Raw genomic sequence first — 19626 nt, forward strand, 5'->3', positions numbered from 1 at the left:
TACAAGCTGAGCAGTAACACAAGCTTCTCAACACCATCCAGGAAAAAGCAACCCACTTGATCTGCACCCCATCCACCAACTTAAAAACAATCACTTATTTCTTACACTGCCAGTGCACAGTGGCAGCAGGGAGCAACTGCAAGATGCACTGCAGCAACTCACCAAAGGCTCATTCGACAGCAACCTCCAAAACCCATGACCTTTATACCACCTAGAAGGACAAGGGCAGCAGATGCATGGGGACACCACCACCTGGAAGTTCTTCTCCAAGCCACACACACACACCATCTCAACTTGGAACTTCACTGTCACTGGATCAAAATCCTGGAACTCCCTCCCTAACAGTAATGTGGGTGTACCTACACCACACAGATCACAGCGGTTTAAGGTGCTGGCTCACCACCACTTTCTAGGACAATTAGGGATTGGCAATAAATGCTGGCCTGGCCAGCACTCATATTCCCACGCATATCACAAAAAAAAATGTTTGAGAAGATAGTGCACTTGACTATTTTGCTGTGTTAGGAACAATGTATATATGTAATCAACTTAAAATTATATTTGTGTGCGTGTTAAGGAAGGTAAAAAGGGTTTCAGTTTCGTGTAAGCTTGGCATGAGCCTGGGTGCCTCCCTGAAGTTAAAGAAATGGGTTAAAAAGGGGTTAGAAGTTTAATGATCTTGGGGGGGGAAAAAACAAAGTAGAAAAAAAAACTGGACTACTGCCTAGCAACAGTGGTCAAGTGTCAGAGAAAGACAAGGAAGAGTTCAGTGTGTGTCAGAGAGTGAAGACAGGGATTTATCATCTCGGAGGAAAGTACAAGGCCGGTGGGACAAGAGTTAACTGAATAGCCAGTTACAGGACTCAGTAACGTGAACAGTTTAGCGGTATTGCTACTGAAAGAGCGAGGTTAGAGTGCTGTTATTTTTCGGTATCTTGGGAAGATACGAGTTGGGTGAGAAGCATCAAGTGAATGCTGAAGAATCCACCAAAAGAAAACCGTTCACACATGTGCCAGTCCCAAGCAAGGAACCTTTGTGGCAAGCCAGTGGTAACTCTTGAATGGTTTGTGTGTGTCTGTAGAGATATTGCTGAATAAAGAAAAGTAGGGAAATTGAATCATCTTGTGTTTGTTTTGAGATCTTTCCAACATTACTGTCTGGTGTAATATAGTTCATTTTTCTTGTTCTAATAAATATTTTGAGAGTTAAAAGTTTCAGTAGACTCCTGTGAATTTGCTCAGCAACTTTCCTCCAAGGTTTCAAAGAAAAAAAGTTAGGATTCATCAAGCCAGGTTTCAGTCTGGGATCTGCTGTGTCCAGCAGTAATATCAGCTGGGATCATAACAGTTGATTTAGTACTTCAGTGCAATATACGTGTTAACTTTGCAACCTCCCCCATCCTTACAAGCCTCCTAGATCTCCATATTCCTCCAATTCTGTCCTCTTGAGCACCTCTGATTTTCATCACACCACCACTGGTCTTCCCGCTGTCTCGTTTTGCTATGTCAAAGGCGTTATATAAGTGCAAGCAGTTGCCCAATTATCCTTACCTCTTCAATGATCTGTCTGACTGTGTTCAGTCGAACTACACCAGATGACTTTTCAGTGCCTGCATCCCTGGGCTCGGTTTCTAAAACATTAAAGTTTACAATCGAGTTGGTTTGACTTCTCTGGGTGCACAGTCAAAACATGTACAGACTACTGTCAAATACATTTATGTGGCTAGTTTACTTACTGGCAGTTTTGTAGCCATCGGGTAATTCTGTTGCCAGTTTCTCTGTAGCGATGTCAGCGATGGGCCCAAAGAGAACCACAGGTCTCATAAAGCCAGCTTAAAAAAAAGAATGCGCAAATTGATACCAAGTGCATTGCTGAAGCATCCAGAGCTACATAAAATGCTGTGCTCTTTGGCAAGAATTTTACTGCAAATGTAAAAAAGTTAGAACTCAAAACCAAGTCCAGAACAAACAAACTTCCATTTCATTGACCTGAAACGTTAACTCTTTCCACAGATGCTGCCAGGCATGAGTATTTCCAGCATTTTCTGGTTTTATTTCAGATTTCCAGCATCTGCAGTATTTTGCTTTTTCATTTTTATAGCACCATTCACGACCACAAGATGTTCTCAAAGCACTTTACAGCCAATCGTGTACTTTTTGGAAGTGTTAGTCACTGTTGTAACGTAGAAAACACAGCAGCCAATTTGCACACAGCAAGCTCCAACAAAATAAAGCCTAGATAATCTGTTTTAGTGATGTTGGTTGGGGGAATAAATATTGGCCAAGATACCAGGGATAATTCCCTTGCTCTTTGTTGAAATAGTGTCATGGGATCCTCTATGCTCTGCTGAGGACCAGGGTTTAACATCTCATCTAGAAGACCACACCTCCACAAGTATAGCACTCCCTCAGAGGCACTGGGAGCATCGTAAAGATAATGTGCTCAAGCCTCTTGGGCCTGATTCAGGGGCCCAATCTACTCCCTCAGGCTGATGTAAAAGATCCCACGGCCACTATTTCAAGGAAGAGCAGGAGAGTTCTCCCCCCAGTGTCCTGACCAATATTTATCTCTCAACCAACATGACAAAAAACAGATTGTCTGGTCATCGTCACATTGCCTTTTGTGGGATCTTGCTGTCTGCTGCATTTCCTACATTTCAACAGTGGCTATCCTTCAAAAGTGCTTCATTGGCTGCATATTTGCATAGAATGCAAATAGCCTTCCTTTATGCACCTTGAATGAAAAGATGTGAGGCTGCAGCTAACGGTACACATGTAACACAGTCTATATTCTGAAGTTGGACTATTTACACATGCTACTTCACTTTTATTTTCCCCCAAACTATTTCTGATTAAAACCAAAAATGCTCTATTTTTAATTGAAAAGCATGTAAAAGCTCATTTTTCGGGGGAAGGGCTTGGAAAATCTAATTACTCCTGTGACCTTTTTTGTTCATAAGAAGAGATGTGCAGTTAACACAGCAACTTCTCTTACCTTCTCGAAGAGTGACCCTTTCGTATGCAGGAAACTTAGTGCTGACTGGTATGGCTGTGAGGTCCTCCCTACTCTTCCGAAGATTCTTCTTCATTGCTGCCCGCTGACCCCGTGACCTCCAGAAGTCTCCTCGGTCACTTGTGGTCGCTCGCTGGACATTCTGCACATTGGACATCTGCTCAGCTCTGACAGGGTATTAGTTTCAAATACACACAGTTATTACACCAATTCATAAGATACACAGAAATTCTTAACTAGCCTAGGCACCACGCTTAAACTGAACACAAAATTGAGGCCACAGATCGGAAAACAGCACCTTTATCATAGCGGCATTCCCAACTTTTTGCTAACGTGAAAGACAGAACTTTGCAAACATTAATATTACCTCCTGCACCATGAAGTTCCAAATGTCAACGTTTAAAAAACAGAGACAGCAATGGATCAGAGAGTTTAAAATCAATTACTTTCTCTTTGTAAGCTCTCTCTCTATAACCTCTAGTTCTACAACCCTCTGGAGGTCTCAGCATTCCTCCAATTCTGGCCTCCAGCGCATCCCCAGTTTTCATCGCTCTGCCACAGGCGGCCATGCTATCAGCTGCCTGGGCTCAAGTGAACCATCCACACTGTTGTTTTTATTTCTTGCAAAGTCTGCAAAGCTGGTCAGGCAGAAACCAAGGGAAAAATGGTCACATTATCTGAAGAGTTAACAAATGCAGCAATGAGGAATTAACACCAAATAACTTTTGCAAAAGAAACGTTAGCACATTACACACACTGTCTCGTTGCAAAAGCCTAGGCGCAAATTCACTAGCTTGAGATGAGCACCATCAGACGGATTTGTAATAGATTTCCCTTTTAAAAAATGAAAAGGGGAACAGAATTTAACTTCAAAATTGGAAGGCACACAACGGCAGATAAATGCTTCATATGTTTGTGAATGAGGTTGACCATTATAAATCCCCAACCATCCACCTGTTCTCTATAGCTTTTCAGCCCCTCAGCCTTGTATCCTGAAGCATAGGAAAAAAAGCTGCTGGCTGGAGAGTCTAGAACATTGGGGGGGGGTGGGGGGGGGGTTCACCGTCTTAGCCCAAAATGGCCAACCCCTTACCCTGAGAGGAAGATAAATTTCTTTACTTAGGATTGTGCATCTCTGGAATTCTCTACCCAGAGCGCTGTGGATGCTCAGACTTTAAGACATCATTCCCGGCAGCAGGACTTTACATTCCCGGCAGCGGGACTTTACATTCCCACTGTTGTCAATGGGGTTTATAACGGCCCTGTCCCTGCCGAAACGGGGCCGTAAAATTCTGCCCTTTGAGTATACTGACAGCAGAGGTCAAAAGATTTTTGGATACTAAGGGAATTAAGGAATATGGGGATAGAGCAGGAGGGAGAAGATCAGCCACGATTTTACTGACTGGCAGAGCAGGTCACAAAAGGTCAAACGGATTGGTGCTGTTCATCTCCCTTCCTTAAAAAAATTGTTCTGATAACTCATGTTACACTTCGAAGATTTACCTGCTTTTGTTTGGAATGATTCCCTTCTCTCGATGTTTGATGTTGTCAGGCCCAATCCTTACTGCTAACCAGTTTCCCAGCTTGCCATTGTACAAAGTGTCTAAAACCTTGAAGACATCCCCTCGGGTGAAACTCAAGCTTTGTGGACTTTCCTTCTCATACTCAAAGTGCGTCCGAATGAAGAATGAGTCACCACGGCCAGAGCTGATAATATCTTTGTACACTGGTGGGGAGAGAAAAATAATAGGTCACATTTATAGGTGAATGATTGAGTTTCACCATCTTCAGTTGCTATCTTTATTTACAGTTACAATACATTAAAAAGGCACAGATAATTGTCCAGTAAAATAATGATGATTTACAGATACATTATGAGCTGCTGGACAATCCTCTCGTCAACAACTAAGAGAATTGGAACTGCCTACAATGAGGAACTTTGAAGGATCTTCAAAAAGATGGATATCTCAACTAGACCAGCCATATCAGAACAGGTCAAAAGCTAGGAATCTGGCAATGATTAACTCACCTCCTGACTCCCCAACACCAGTCCACCATTAAGGTACAAGTCAGGAGTGCGATGGAATGAGTGTAGCTCCAACGATACTTAAAGAAGCTCAACACTATCCAAGATAAAGCAGCCCGCTTGATTGGCACCCCATCCTCCACCTTCAACATTCACTCCCTCCATCACCAATGCACAGTAGCAGCAGTGTGTACCATTTACAAAGACACACTGCAGCAACTCACCAAGGCTCCTTTGACAGCACCTTCCAAACCCATGATCTCTACCATCAAGAAGGGCAAGGGCAACAGATGCACAGGAACACCACCACCTGCAAGATCCCCTCCAAGCCACATACCAGCCTGCTTTCAAACTAAAATCGTTGTTCCTCCACTGTCACTGGGTCAAAACCTTGGAACTCCCTCCCTAACAGCACTGTGGGTGTACCTACACCACATGGACTGCAGCGGTTCAAGGCGGCAACTCACCACCACCTTAAGGGCTATAAATGCCGGGCTTCCCAGTGATGTTGACATCCATGAACAAATTTTTTTTTAAAAAAAGGTTTTCTATCACCTGCTTATGAAACAACCACTCCCTCAAAAATGGAAACCAATCAAGTAGATATACTCTCTCGTCGTAGCAGCTGTTATTAGATTCTTGGAGTGAATCTTTGGGAGTACGCTTGTCCAACTGAACATTTTCCATCAAGGGTTGATATTAGATGCATGGTCACTTTGATGGAAATACAGAATTAATCTTTGCACTCAAACAATGGCCAGTTCAAAAAAGAAAAAAAATCCTCGAGTCAACTCTCAAGCCTGCAGTTCCACTTCAAGAGCAGAGAATCCAAAAAAATGAACAAACGTTTATTTTCATTTTATTTTTTAAACAATCAAAAATTAAAATAGGAAGTTCAAAGCTAAAATCAAATATACAAAGACAAATTGAGGGAATTGGAAGATAATGCAAATGGATTTTAAAAAATAAAATAAAAACGACAAATATTTATAATACATTAAATGGATGTCTTAATATCCTTATATTCAGGGCTTTGGAGTGGTTTTATCACTGTTACCATGTATTATGACCAGTTTCAGTATCAGCATCTAGAGTTTCTTTTTAAATGAGATGTCAGGCAGCTTGAAATTCTGAAGACCTCCCAACAGTTCCTAAATAGATAACAGCAAGAAAATTCCACTTCAATAATGTAGGTCATTAAAATATTTTAAAAAAGGGTACAGGAAATGGTGGCAAAGTGGTAATGTCACTGGGCAAGCAATCCAGAGGCTCAGGTTAATGCTCTTGGGACACAGGTTCAAATCCTACCACAGCAGCTGGTGGAATTTAAATTCAATTAATAAACCTGGAATATAATGCTAGTTTCAGTAATGGTGACCATGAAACTATCAGATTGTCATAAAAACCCATCTGGTTCACTAACGCCCTTTAGGGAAGGAAATCTGCCATCCTTACTCGGTGACTCCATACCCACAGCAATGTGGTTGACCCTTAGTTGCCCTCTGAAATGGCCTAGCAAGCCACTCAGTTCAATGGCAATTAGGGATGGGCAACAAATGCTGGCCTTACCACGACATCTACATCCCATGAAAGAAGAAAAAAAAAAAAACTCTGGAGTTGACAAGAAACCCTGACTGAATTCTTCCATCCATCTCTGTCCCACCTTCTTTTAGTAAAAGAGGACAGCTTTCAGTAAGTTACTTACCATCATATTTACTCTGAGCAAGAATGATCACATCATCACCTTTTGGGATTTCCAAAAGGTAGAGGACAGCTTCCTCCCGCACAATGCTACGGAAATCCATGGAATTGATCTAGTCAATAGAGTGAGATGATAAAGTAATTTATAGAATCTGTAATCTATAGAATTGCTCGCTGCAGGGAAATCAAGTTTAAAAAAAGCTACAAACATCAACATGGTCATTGGATCTTCAGGTAGAGTTCACCTTTTTCAAACACCTTCTAATCCACTATTCATAGTACCTTACAGCGCAGAAGGAGGCTATTCAGCCCAACATGTCTGTGCTGGTTCTTTGAAAGAGCTATCCAATTAGCCCTGCTCCTTCTGTTATTTCCCCATAACCTCGCAAAACACTTCCTTAAGTATTTTCCCAATTTCTTTTTGATAGTTCCCATTGAATCTGCTTCCAACACCCTTTCAGGCAGTGCATTCTAGATCACAACAGCTCACTGCGTAAAAAAAAATTCTCATCTCCCTCCCACCGCTCTGGGTCGTTTGCCAATTACTTTAAATCCGCGTCCTCTGGTTACCAGCCCTCCTGCCACTGGAAACCATTCCGGTTTATTTACTCCGTCAGAACTCTTCATATTAAGTGTTAGCTATTTTAGTCAGCAATTCTCTTCCCCAAACCACTCCACACTGGGGCCATGCTGCCCCCGGTGCCAGTCATTCCCTGGCAGCTCATCCTTCAGCTGTGCTAGGCAGGAAGGATTTAAACCATCGCTACAGGGTTTATGCAAAGTGGTGCTCGAGTGTGCTACTGTTACAAAGTCCAAGACTTCAGCAGCTTTTACAGGCAAATCAATCCAGAATTGCATTACTTAAAATAATTCTTAATCTAAAAATTGAAACAAGTTGTCCAGGCTTTCTTGAGATGCAAAATGAAGTCTGACACGATCTATAGGAGTTCAGGACGATGTGGGCAAAAGAGACTACATGGGGACTCTCTGCCTTTGACTTTGGCTTCTTACACTTTTTTACCGAGTCGAGTTTAATGTTATAAGAAGAGGTTTGAATGCACAATGAAATTAAAGACAGAAATCACACTAGTGTATAAGCTGTCCCAATTTTCAAAAGATAGTCTGGTCGTTCAAAACACCCATTACACATTCAATTGGCTAGGAATTGAATGGATTGGACAGAAACAGCCAAGTTGGAAACAACTGGATGTTCTACTTGAACCACTCATTCTTCGTAACGAACCTTATGCTCCCAAATGCTGCATTACTTTACCTTTTTAAATTTGGAGCCATTCATTATTCTCAAGTCAACTTTGGCTCATTTCACAGCTCTGAACTCTTCAAAATTTCCCAGTTTTTCCCCAAACTAATAGACCTAGGTTTTTATAGCCTCACCCAGTTTTTGAGTGTGATGGAGAATTATCACAATGACATGGGGTAGGTTAAATGGACTGAACTGCTTATCCCTATCCGTCATTGCCCTGTGTTCATAAATCTTAATTATAACTTGCGTGCCAAGGCAGGTTTACAGGTTGGTCATTTACCTTAAGGAGCTGATCCCCTTCCTCGAGCCCTTCATTCTCAGCTGGACTTCCATCTTGCACTCCCGCCACAAAAATCCCTACATCATTACCACCAGCAAGCCGGAGGCCGACACTCTCGCCTTTCCTGAACTGTACCATTTTTGTACCGGGGCTGCAGAAAAAAAAACATGCACGTCACAAAAATACCAGTGAACTAGAGTCTGGCTATCCAAAATAAGGCCTGAAAACAATTCCATAGAAGCCTAGAATGGTTACAGCATAGAGGAAGGCCATTTGGCCCATTGTGTGTGCTGGGTCCCTAAAGGAGCAATACACTTACTGCCTTCTCCCTGTAACCCTGCACATTCTCCTTTTTCAGGTAATAATCCAAATTCCTCTGGAATGCCTCGACTGAACCTGCCTCCACCACACTCTCAAGGCAGTACATTCCAGATCTTAATCAGAACTTTATTCTCATGTTGCCAGATTTGACCAACATTTAGTACATGAATTTAATTCCATGGCATCAAGAGTTTGCATATGCAAGTGAGAAAATTAAGGTAACTAAGGGAGCACAAGAATGCCAAAGTACCTATTTCCTTCGTATAGAGCGAGCGCGCGAGACAGAGAGAGAGCGCGCGAGACAGAGAGAGAGCGCGCGAGACAGAGAGAGAGCGCGCGAGACAGAGAGAGAGCGCGCGAGACAGAGAGAGAGCGCGCGAGACAGAGAGAGAGCGCGCGAGACAGAGAGAGCGCGCGCGAGACAGAGAGAGCGCGCGCGAGACAGAGAGAGCGCGCGCGAGACAGACAGAGAGCGCGCGAGACAGACAGAGAGCGCGCGAGACAGAGAGCGCGCGAGACAGACAGAGAGAGCGCGCGAGAGAGACAGAGAGAGCGCGCGAGAGAGACAGAGAGAGCGCGCGAGAGAGACAGAGAGAGCGCGCGAGAGAGACAGAGAAAGCGCGCGAGAGAGACAGAGAAAGCGCGCGAGAGAGACAGAGAGAGCGCGAGAGAGACAGAGAGAGCGCGAGAGAGACAGAGAGAGCGCGAGAGAGACAGAGAGAGCGCGAGAGAGACAGAGAGAGCGCGAGAGACAGAGAGAGAGCCACACAGAGAGAGAGAGAGAGCGAGAGAGAGAGACACACACAGAGAGAGAGAGGGACACACACAGAGAGAGATAGAGAGACAGACAGACAGACAGGAAAGAGAGAGAAGAACAAAGGGGCATAACCTTAAAATTAGAGTTAGGCCATTCAGGGGTGTTGTTAACACATGTTTCTTCACACACGGTCTGGTGGGAATCTGGAACTCTTTTCCCCCCAAAATCCTATTGGGGCTGGGGAGGTTCAATTGAATGCTTCAAAATACAGGTAGATAGATTTTTGTTAGGTAAGGATATTAAGAGTTATAGAAGCAAGGTGAGTAGATGGAGTTAAGATAGAGATCAGCCATGATCCAACCAAGCGACGGAATACACTTGAGGGGCAGAATGACTTCTTCCTGTTCCTACTAGAATTCACATCCATATTTTTTTTTAAAATCTTGACACACGGAACTGAACCAGCATCGAATCTAAAGCCAGCACGTTTTGATAGATGTTTAATCCCACACATTGTAGCAAATATCTCAGTTACAGAATTGTTGCTATTTAACAATTTGGTGATCCCTCCCTAATACACTCTCGTCATTGTAGAACACACTGGAAAACACAGGTTGGCCCAGCTTCTGTAGTATTAATGAATCTACAATTGTGTCAACTTTCACTAAGATTACTGCTCTGAAACAGACTAACACCAGTCCTCGCACACAGTCTAGTTAAAACACAGAAACCCAGAAGTCATTGATTCAATGTTTCTCCAATGGGTGCACAGCTGAGGCATCCCCAGACTGCAAATCTAACACAAGTCACTGAGCTAACAAGAACTTGCCCTTTTATGCTATTAGTCTCATTAAAAAAAACCCTTGAGAAGTTACAAAGTTGAACAAGGTGTAGCTGGGTTTTTTAAGGTGTACAAAGTTCAGAATTCTTGCTTAACAGCCTCTCTGACCCTGAAAAACCAATTTTATATATTTGTAGAATATCAAATTTCTCCATTATTAAAAAACACAATTTTGAAGTTTATTATTTCAATTTCTACCATAATCCCATGTGGAGATCCCAATTATTTACAGTCAATTTGAGTCAAATCCCAGGGGAGCTGCCTTCAAATTAGAGTTAAGCAGAGCTTCGTGATAGCTGAGACAGCTCAATTTGCCACATGAATACATCTCTATGTAACCTGATGCCTACAAACGCTAACACTTACTGTGTTTTTCAGACTCAAGTGTCGAACTCAAAAACAACAGTAAAAAAAAGTGAATAAATCTTTAGTCTATTTGTTCAAGCCATGGAGGAAAGGTTGAGACTTAGAATCGGAAAAACTCAGCATCTGTCTACTTGACATTCTGTTTTCGGACGTGCGCAATACAGTCCCCCCCCCATGTCGTAAATGCAGTCAAACATGTTTTTCGGTGTTTTTCTGCTGCAATGCGAGATTCCGGAGCACTTCATTTGCCAGGGGCACTCAACAGGCATTCAACAGAATTTTCAGGGCCGTCAGCCTCCTCAGTTACAATGCCATCCATCTACGATGGCATCATCGGCCTGTTCTGCTGTGCATCGTACAGCATCATCCACTTCCATGCAAGTTTTCATGGCTGTCTCTGCCGAATCTCCATAAATGACCTCCCACAGGCAAGCGAGAAGTGCCTTGGTATCTGGTTGGTTTGCATCACCCTGCTCCTCCTATTTCTCATCATCTTGTGCAACTGTAACCTGTTTGATCCCAGTGTGGTTGAAGAGGTTTGCGACTGTGGCTTCCTTCCCCTTCTTCCATGTCATTTTCAGCATGGACATGGCCTCTAGTACAGTGGGACTGTAGTCCTGCTTCTTATCGATGGCCTGAATAAGCTACAAGATCAGCTGCTGTTGGTAATGGGCTTTCAGGTTCCTAAATCACCCTGATCCATTGGTTGGAGCTTGGCTGTGCTGTTGGGAGGCAAGCACACCAGCTTGATGCTCTTCAGACCAGCAATGTTGGTGTGCACAGGGCAACTGTGATGATGGCAATCTTCCCTTTCTTTCACTGATATGTTTTGGCCACTTTCCTGATCCACACCTCAAAAACACTGGAGGTCATCCAGGTGGTTTTATTTGCGAGTCCTGTCTTGACTTTTGTGAAGTACCATGGACTTTCCCATCACAAATAAAAAAAAGCGGCAACTTTTCCGTGCCATCCCTGTTGGTGCAGGCCATAGCAGTAACACGTTCTTTGCTCTGCTTTCTGCCATTACTCTTGATCCCCTTCCAGATCAAAGAGCAGTTTGGCTAAAGACAGTAAACAATCCAGTTTCATCCATGTTAAAAATGTCTCTTGGTGCATATTCATTCCAAGACATGGGCAAGACCTTTTTGGAGCCAACCTGTCATTGCTGTCATCACCGCCACACCATCACCACTTAGCACATGGAAGGTAAAGTCGTGCCTCGTCTTGAATCGGCCCAGTCATCCATCGCTGCAGGTGAACGCCATGTGTCCCAGTTCTCTGCCAGGGCAACTCCCCCTTCTTGAAGGATGGGGCCGGAGATGGACATGTTCACTGCTCAGGCTGCCTTGAACCCCATTAGCCGAACTTCATCGGGATAGGCAGCTGTTCCCAGCCTCTTCCTTGCTGGAGAGGATGCCTGCTTGTTGAACTGTTCCAAAAAACGTTTGCCTTGTTTCATAAATGGTGGACAAACCTGATGGCAGAATCTCCCGTTCTATTGCCATGTCCACTTCATGCCACGGTTTTCCACTTGCTCTATCAACTTTACCTTCTCTCCAATTGGCAACACAACTTCCTCACCGGTTTCACCATAATCACACTTCGCAGGTTACTTCAGAGAGATTTGAGCATGCTTAGGTCCAACCACTCTGCTCGGATAGGTCGGCGCAGTCGCATGACTGATTTCAGCATTATTCCTCTTGCTAACCCAGATAGATCATTGTGGAATGTTGGCTAATCTTGGGTTTCTTCCCCAAACCTTTGCTATTCAGCCAGTGGGAATGGTAATAACTTTGACACAATGGGGAATTTTCTACCACCGCAGTTTGACTCGCCAAGATTCCATAATTGAGTGAAATATTCAGTGCATTCTACTTCCTGGTCTGTTGCCTGTGAGAAAACTTTGAAGTGATTGGCTGCCTAGCCCGATCGATGACATCACTGTTGCTGGATGCCCGATTTGGCGCCAAATTCAAACTGGCATCAGGAAAAAAGATCCACGCCACAGAGATCGCTAGATCTTTGCTGACCTTGAAAGCTGCCTTCACTGGCCACAAAATTAAGGCCAGTAATTCATCAGTCAGCTCATTTACAGTTTGAGGGACTTTGTCGTGTACAAACTGGTGGCTTGGTTGTGAAGCATTTCATGACGTCAAAAATATGATAAGCAATTTCATAAAATATAGAGGCAGTTCCACTTGAATTAGAGATTATAGATACAAGAGTCTCTCACAGATCAGGTAGGGAATTCAGGAGTAACAGCTTCACTCACAGGGTCTGGAATGTGGAACTTGTCACCACAGGGAGTGGTTGAGGTGAATAGTATAGATACATTTAAGGGGAAGGGGTCATGAAACAGTGCTATCAGGCGGCACTTACTCAGCAATAACCTGCTCACTAACACTCAGTTTGGGTTCCGTCAGGGCCGCTCAGCTCCTAACCTCATTACTGCCTTGGTTCAAACATGGACAAAAAGAACTGAACTCCAGAGGTGAGGTGAGAGTGACTGCCGTTAACATCAAGGCAGCATTTGACCAAGTATGGCATCAGGGAGCCCTAGCAAAACTGGACTCAATGGGAATCAGGGGGAAAATTCCCTGCTGGTTGGAGTCATACCTAGCACAAAGGAAGATGGTTGTGGTTGTTGGAGGTCAATCATCTCAGCTTCAGGACATCACTGCAGGAGTTCCTCAGGCTAATGTCCTAGGCCCAACCATCTTCAGCTGCTTCATCAATGGCCTTCCTTCTATCGTAAGGTCAGAAGTGGGGATGTTCGCTGATGATTGCACAATATTCAGCACTATTAGCGATTCCTCAGATACAGTCCATGTCCAAATGCAGCAAGACCTGGACAATATCCAGGCTTGGGCTGACACAAGGCAAATAACATTCGCGCCACACAAGTGCCAGGCAATGACCATCTCCAAAAAGGGAGAATCTAACTATCACTCTATGACATTCAAAGGCATTACCATCGCTGAATCCCCCACTATCAACATCCTGGGGGGGTTACCATTGAACAGAAACTGAACTGGACTAGCCATATATAAATACTGTGGCTACAAGGGCAGGTCAGAGGCAAGGAATCCTGTGGGGAGTAACTTACCCAACTCCCCAAAGCCTGTCGCCCATCTACAAGGCACAGGTCAGGAGTGTGATGGAATATTCTGCACTTGCCTGGATGAGTGCAGCTCCAAGAATACTCATGAAGCTTGACACCATCCAGGACAAAGCATCTCAATTGATTGGCGCCACATTCACAAATATTTGCTCCCTCCACACCAATGTATAATGGTAGCAGTGTGTACCATCTACAAAATTCACTGCAGGGATTCACCAAGGGTCCTTAGACAGCAACTCCCAAACCCATGACCACTACCACCTAGAAGGACAAGGGCAGTAGACACAATGGAACACCACCATCTGGGAATTGCCCTCCCAAGTCACTCACCATCCTGTCTTGGAACTATATCACCGTTCCTTCACTGTCGCTGGGTCAAAATCCTGGAACTCCCCTCCCCCCCTCCTTACAGCACTGTGGGTGTATTTACAATACAGGGGCTGCAGCAGTTGAAGCAGGCAGCTCACCACCACCTTCTCAAGAGCAATTAGGGATGGGCAGTATATGCTGCCCTAGCCAGCGACGCCCACATCCCACAAACGAATAAAACAAAATACAAAAACACATCCTCAGAATGACAGAATTGTTACAACACAGAAGGAAACCATAGGGCCATCATGTCTACAGAATAAATAACTCACCTCCCTCAAGGATTGTCCTGGGCTCAGAAATTAAAGACTAATCTCCAAGATATCGATGTGAGGAACACCCAGGGGAGAAAAATCACATGGGCATCAAAACAAAAGTGTTCAAAGAACTGGTTTCATTTATTTAAAAAACTTTAGTTTATTTATTTATAAAAATATTGAACATGGGCAGACGTGAAAGGCTGTTGAATGATAGTCCAGAATTACCCAATCAGGTAATAAAGAGTCTGTTCGTTATATGAAGGCAGGGCTCTGTGCAGATGGGCATGTGGAGGCAGGAAGTCATGTGATGGAACCTCAAGGAATATATCCAGAGTTGCCAAGTTGAGTTCTTTCAGCGAAAAAAACACAACACAGATTGGCCACAATTGAAGTACCCAAGATAGAAACCAACATGATATCAAGACCTTGACAGCAGCACATTTAAGCTGCCAAAAATATATCTATCCTCACAAGTTATGTTGTTGCAGTCAGACTAAAAACAGGTTTCACCCCACGTCAAAACACTAGGCAGCTTGCAACTGCAGAAGCTAGAGTGAAGCATTTCCCTGAAAACATATTCGATGAAAACATTATTAAAATGGGCTCACGCTTTTACATATTTCCTCAACAGTTAGAGATTAAAATTCAAAGCTTTGTACATAGTTTTCAGTTTTTCTAAACATCCTCATTCCCCTGCAAGCAGAAGAGGTGATTTAAGTTGCATTATTTTGGCACATGCGTTCTGTCCCTTGTGATTTCCTTAAAAAGCAAGTTAACTTTTAAAAGCACACACTTTTTTTTAAAAAAAAGGCTTCTGGAATCCAGCCTTTATCTACTGCAACTGTATCTTTGTGGGAACAACAACATAGAGTTTGATAGTACACATGGATGGTTATTTATTGCAGGGCTATGGGGAAAGAGAGGGGAAAGTGGGACTAATTGGATAGGTTTTCAAAAGGGCCAACACAGGCACGATGGGCTGAATGGCCTCTTCCTGTGGGGTTTCATTCAATGATTAGCCCTGGATGCCTATTTTGTTAGCGTTCAAAACAGAAAAATCAGACTTATGTCAACGACAATGCAGGTCTCTGCAGTAGAACACTTGGGAACTGGCCATGATAGTCAGTCCAAACAGGAAAAGGATGCATGCTGGAAAATGCTTAGGACCCACCAGACAATATCTATTTTGTTGCTGCAACAAACAGATGGCTTCACGTTGGAAGCTGAGGGCTTCCGTGCACAAGGCAACAATTAGATATGTCAGAGGCAAAACAAAATCGGAAATAGGCAGCACTAACTGATAACCAGGCAACAATGTGCTGCATTGTATCTTCTAACTCTCAGGATGGAGCAGAATGTGTTGTTGGGAAGGTATGTAGATTAAATAGGGATGAGGCAGTCTCCAGGGTTATGCAATTAAAGTGGCTAGGTAACATTTTTATCCGGGCAGCTACTTTATCTAGCTTCCTCCTTCAAAAGCAGTGTAGTCAGGACAAATAAAGTCATGAACTCAGCATCTATACAGTTAAGTAGTGGGCATACACAAGGCTGAGCTCACTAGCACTGGGTCTTAGCGAATTTCAATGCGCTTTGAAAAATATCGCATAGAGCGCGTAGCATTGAAACAGGTCGCTCAAGCTGATGGGTCCCTGTGCCACATGAGGCTCTCCCCACCCTATCAACATATCCTTCTGTCCTTTTCTCCCTCAAGTGTTTACCTAGTTTCCCTTTAAATGCATCTAAATTAGTCACCTCAGCCATCCTTGTGGTAACCAGTTCCGCTCTGTCCAAGCTTCTCAGGAGTTCCCTGCAGGATTTATTGGTGACTCTCATATTTATGGATTCTATTTTTGGACTAGACACAACAAACAGTAACTTGCATTTATATCATGCCCTTCAACATAGTAAAACGCCCCCATGATGTTTATCAGGAGCATTATCAAACAATATGCGACACTAGTCACTTAAAGAGGTATCAGGGGAGGTGACCAAAAGCTTGGTCAAAGAGATAAGCTTTAAGGAGCGTTGAAGAGGGGAGTACAGTAGTGAGCAGGGTTAAGGAAAAGAATTCCAGCGCTTAGGGCCCTAGAAAATCAAATCAAATTTTGTTTGATAACATTTGTGAAGTGCCTTGGGACCGAAATTCCCTCCAATTTCTCTTCTGCCGTGTGCAGCTGGCTTGGTGCACTGCCTGGACCCTTTAAGGTTACCAGGCGGTCGAGCCTGCATGCATCTTAGAGGGAGCGTTGTTATACACAGCCTGATGTTCACTGCCCAGTACATTCGCAATTGCTGCACAGCATGCGCCCACGCAGCTGAGAGAGGTCATTGCTTGGGACGTTTTACTAAAATAAATGCAAGTTGTTGTTACCTTTAAAGAAATGGCCAACAATACAGTAAGTGACCCTGAATACAGACCTGCGTCTCCTAGCTCTATTTTGTATTATTATCACGACCAAACTCCAGGTGCCTCTGATAGAAGAGAGCTGTAAACCATGCTGATGTAAAGTAGTGAGCATTTATTGATCATTTACACAGGTGGGCTTTCACAGCAGGACTCCAATAGAACCATCTTCCCTCAGGTTCCAGTTAGATGCGATCTGACATCATCTGGTGATGCAATCTAGCTGTCAGCATAATAGCTATTAACCCTTTACACTACATATTTAAACTCTTTTTCTATTCAGTCACAGCACACCCCATAGGCTCTTATGGTTAAATAGGAAGCTACTGCCGCTGCTTTCTTTGCAACACCTAGGATGATTAGAAGAGGAGGTGGTCATTCAGTCCCTTGAGTCTGTTCTGTCTTTTAACCCGCAAAAGCTTATATTAATATAGTGCCTTTAATGTAATAAAACATCCCAAGGTGCTTCACAGGAGTGTTATAAAACAAGCCATGACACATAAGGAAACATTAGTTCAAATGACCAAAAGCTTGGTCAAAAGGTAAGTTTCAGAGAGTCGTAATAGAGGGAAGCAAGGTAGAGAGGTGGAGAGGTGCAGGGAGAGAATTCCAGACCTTGGTGCCCAGGCAGCTGAAGGCAGAGCCACCAATGGTGGAGAGATTAAAATTAGAGATGTGTAGATATCGGACAGTCGCAGGGCTGGAGGAGATTACAGGGATAGGGAGGGGCGAGGTCATGGATGGGTTTGAAAACAAGGATGAGAATTTTAAAATCAACATATTGCTTGACCAGAAGCCAGTGTAGGTCAGCAAGCAGAGTGGTGAAAGGGGAACAGGACTGGGAACGAGACTTGCTACAAGTTAAGACAATGGGCAGCAGAGTTTTGGATGACCTCAAGTTAATGGAGGGTAGAATGTTGGAGACCAGCCAGGAGTATGTTGGAATAGTCAAGTCTAGAGGTAGAGAAAATGAAGGAATGAATTAACAGTTTCAGCAGCAGACAGCTGAGATACAGATGAGGTTACAGAGATGGAAACAGGCAGTTCAAGGTGATGACATGAATACAAGGTTGGGAGCTCATCTTGGGGTCGAATGAGTTTGCAAACAGACTGGCGTGTTCAGACTGGTGCCAGGGAGCCAGTGATTAGGGAACAGCCCAAAATAATGGCTTTAGTCTTCAATATTTAATTGGAAAAAATTTCTGCTCACAACTGTGCTGGATGTTAGATAAGCAGTCTGATAATTGGAGGAGTCGAGTGGGGTGGTGGTGAGGTAGAGCTGGGTGTTGTCAGCGTATATGCGAAAACTAACGTGGTTTCGGATGATGTCACCAAGGAACAGTATGTAGATGAGAAATGGAGGGGGTGGGGGGGCAAAAAATAGATCCTTGGGGAACACCAGAGGCAACGGTTAAGAAGCTGCAAGAGAAGCCATTGCAGGTGATTTTCCGGCTATGATTAAATAGATAAAAATTGAACCAGGCGACAGCAGTCCCACCCAGTTGGAGAAGGGACGTGGGAGGGGGATGATGTGGTCAACGGTGTCAAAGACCACAGACAGGACAAGAAGGACAAAAGAGGGAAAGTTTACGTTTGTCACAGTCACAAAGGATGTCATCTGTGACTTAGATAAGAGCCTTTTCTGTACTATGGCAGGGGCAAAAACCTGGCTGGAGAGATTCAAATATGGAGTTCCGGGAAAGATGAGCATGGATTTGGGGGATGACTACAAGTTCAAGCACTTGAGAGGGAAGGAGATCGGAGATGGGATGGCAAGGTCAAGGGTTGGTCTTTTTTTGGGGAAAGGGGTGATGATCACAGGTTTAAAAAAAGGAGACAGGGATAGAACCTGAAGAGAGAATTGCTTGCAATATTGACTAACATGGGGATGAGGAGAGAACGTTGGGTGGTCAGGAATCACCATTGATGAGATCGTGGCTGATCTGCAACCTAACTTCGCACATCTGACTTTGCCCATTATCCCTTAATACCTTTAGTTAACAATGCTCTACCAATCCCAGATTTAAAATTAATAACTGACCTAGCATCGATTACCATTTGTGGAAGAGAGTTTCAATCTTCTACCACTATGTGCGGACACATTTTCTGATGTCACTCCTGAAAGATCTGGCTCCAATTTTTAGACCATGTCTCCTAGATTCCCTAGCAGGCAGGGGGTGTTTCTCTTGATCTACTTGACCAGCTCCTCTCAATATCTCGACTTACCCATAGATTTCTTCATCTTCTGGACTAGGATGTAAAAATTTCTTAGGAGGCCTCAATGCTGGTTCTTCTACTACTTTGGAGGCTGTTAAAGAAAAAGACAATGTTTTAATGTAATGTTTCTTTCACACACACACACACACACACACACACACACACACTTTAAAAACAACAATTAAGGCTTTCAAAGCTTCTTTTGAAATGGTGGAGAGAGAAGTGGCAAGATAGAGATCAGGAGATGATGGAACATAGTGGATGAGAAAGATACACAGGAAATGCAGCAGCCAATTGACACACAGCAATTGAAATTAAATGAGCAGATTTATTTAGATATTTTAGCCCTGTAGATCGAGAGCTAAACATTGACCCAGGACACCAGGGAAAACTCCCCTTCCTCTTCTGCCAATAGTGGCTGTCGGATCTTGATCGTCTTCCCCTCGTGTAGATGTAACTCAATTTAGCATCTCACCTAAAGAAAGCACCTCCAACAGCACAGTGCTCCCTCTGTACTGCACTGGGAGGTGACAGCCTGGATTTTGTGCTCAGGCCTCTGGAGTAGGACTTGAACCCACAACCTTCTGGCTCAGAGGTGAGTGATACCCACTGAGCCATTTCTGACTGCCAAATAAAGGAACCTGCCTTTTTTGGTATAGCAAGCGAATTGGTTTCACTAGCCAGGA

General features: G+C 43.7%; 2 protein-coding genes across 8 annotated transcripts in view; both read right to left on the bottom strand.

Moving 5' to 3' along the window:
• Positions 1-19626, bottom strand: part of LOC144668223 (phosphatidylinositol 4-phosphate 5-kinase type-1 beta-like) — a 387051-nt gene that overhangs the window by 94558 nt on the left and 272867 nt on the right. The window lies entirely within an intron of this gene.
• LOC144668132 (tight junction protein 2-like) overlaps positions 1-19626 on the bottom strand; it is a 113219-nt gene that overhangs the window by 17135 nt on the left and 76458 nt on the right. For all 5 annotated transcript variants that reach the window (XM_078529912.1, XM_078529905.1, XM_078529898.1 and 2 more), the window contains 7 exons: positions 18950-19031; positions 8285-8435; positions 6745-6853; positions 4517-4739; positions 2996-3180; positions 1737-1832; positions 1552-1631 (listed from right to left, as the gene is read on the bottom strand). In XM_078529912.1, coding sequence (XP_078386038.1) covers positions 1552-1631; positions 1737-1832; positions 2996-3180; positions 4517-4739; positions 6745-6853; positions 8285-8435; positions 18950-19031 — 926 coding nt within the window. The remainder of the gene's footprint in view (positions 1-1551; positions 1632-1736; positions 1833-2995; positions 3181-4516; positions 4740-6744; positions 6854-8284; positions 8436-18949; positions 19032-19626) is intronic.

This window comes from Cetorhinus maximus, chromosome 2, assembly GCF_964194155.1.
Source record: "Cetorhinus maximus chromosome 2, sCetMax3.hap1.1, whole genome shotgun sequence".
NCBI lineage: Eukaryota > Metazoa > Chordata > Chondrichthyes > Lamniformes > Cetorhinidae > Cetorhinus > Cetorhinus maximus.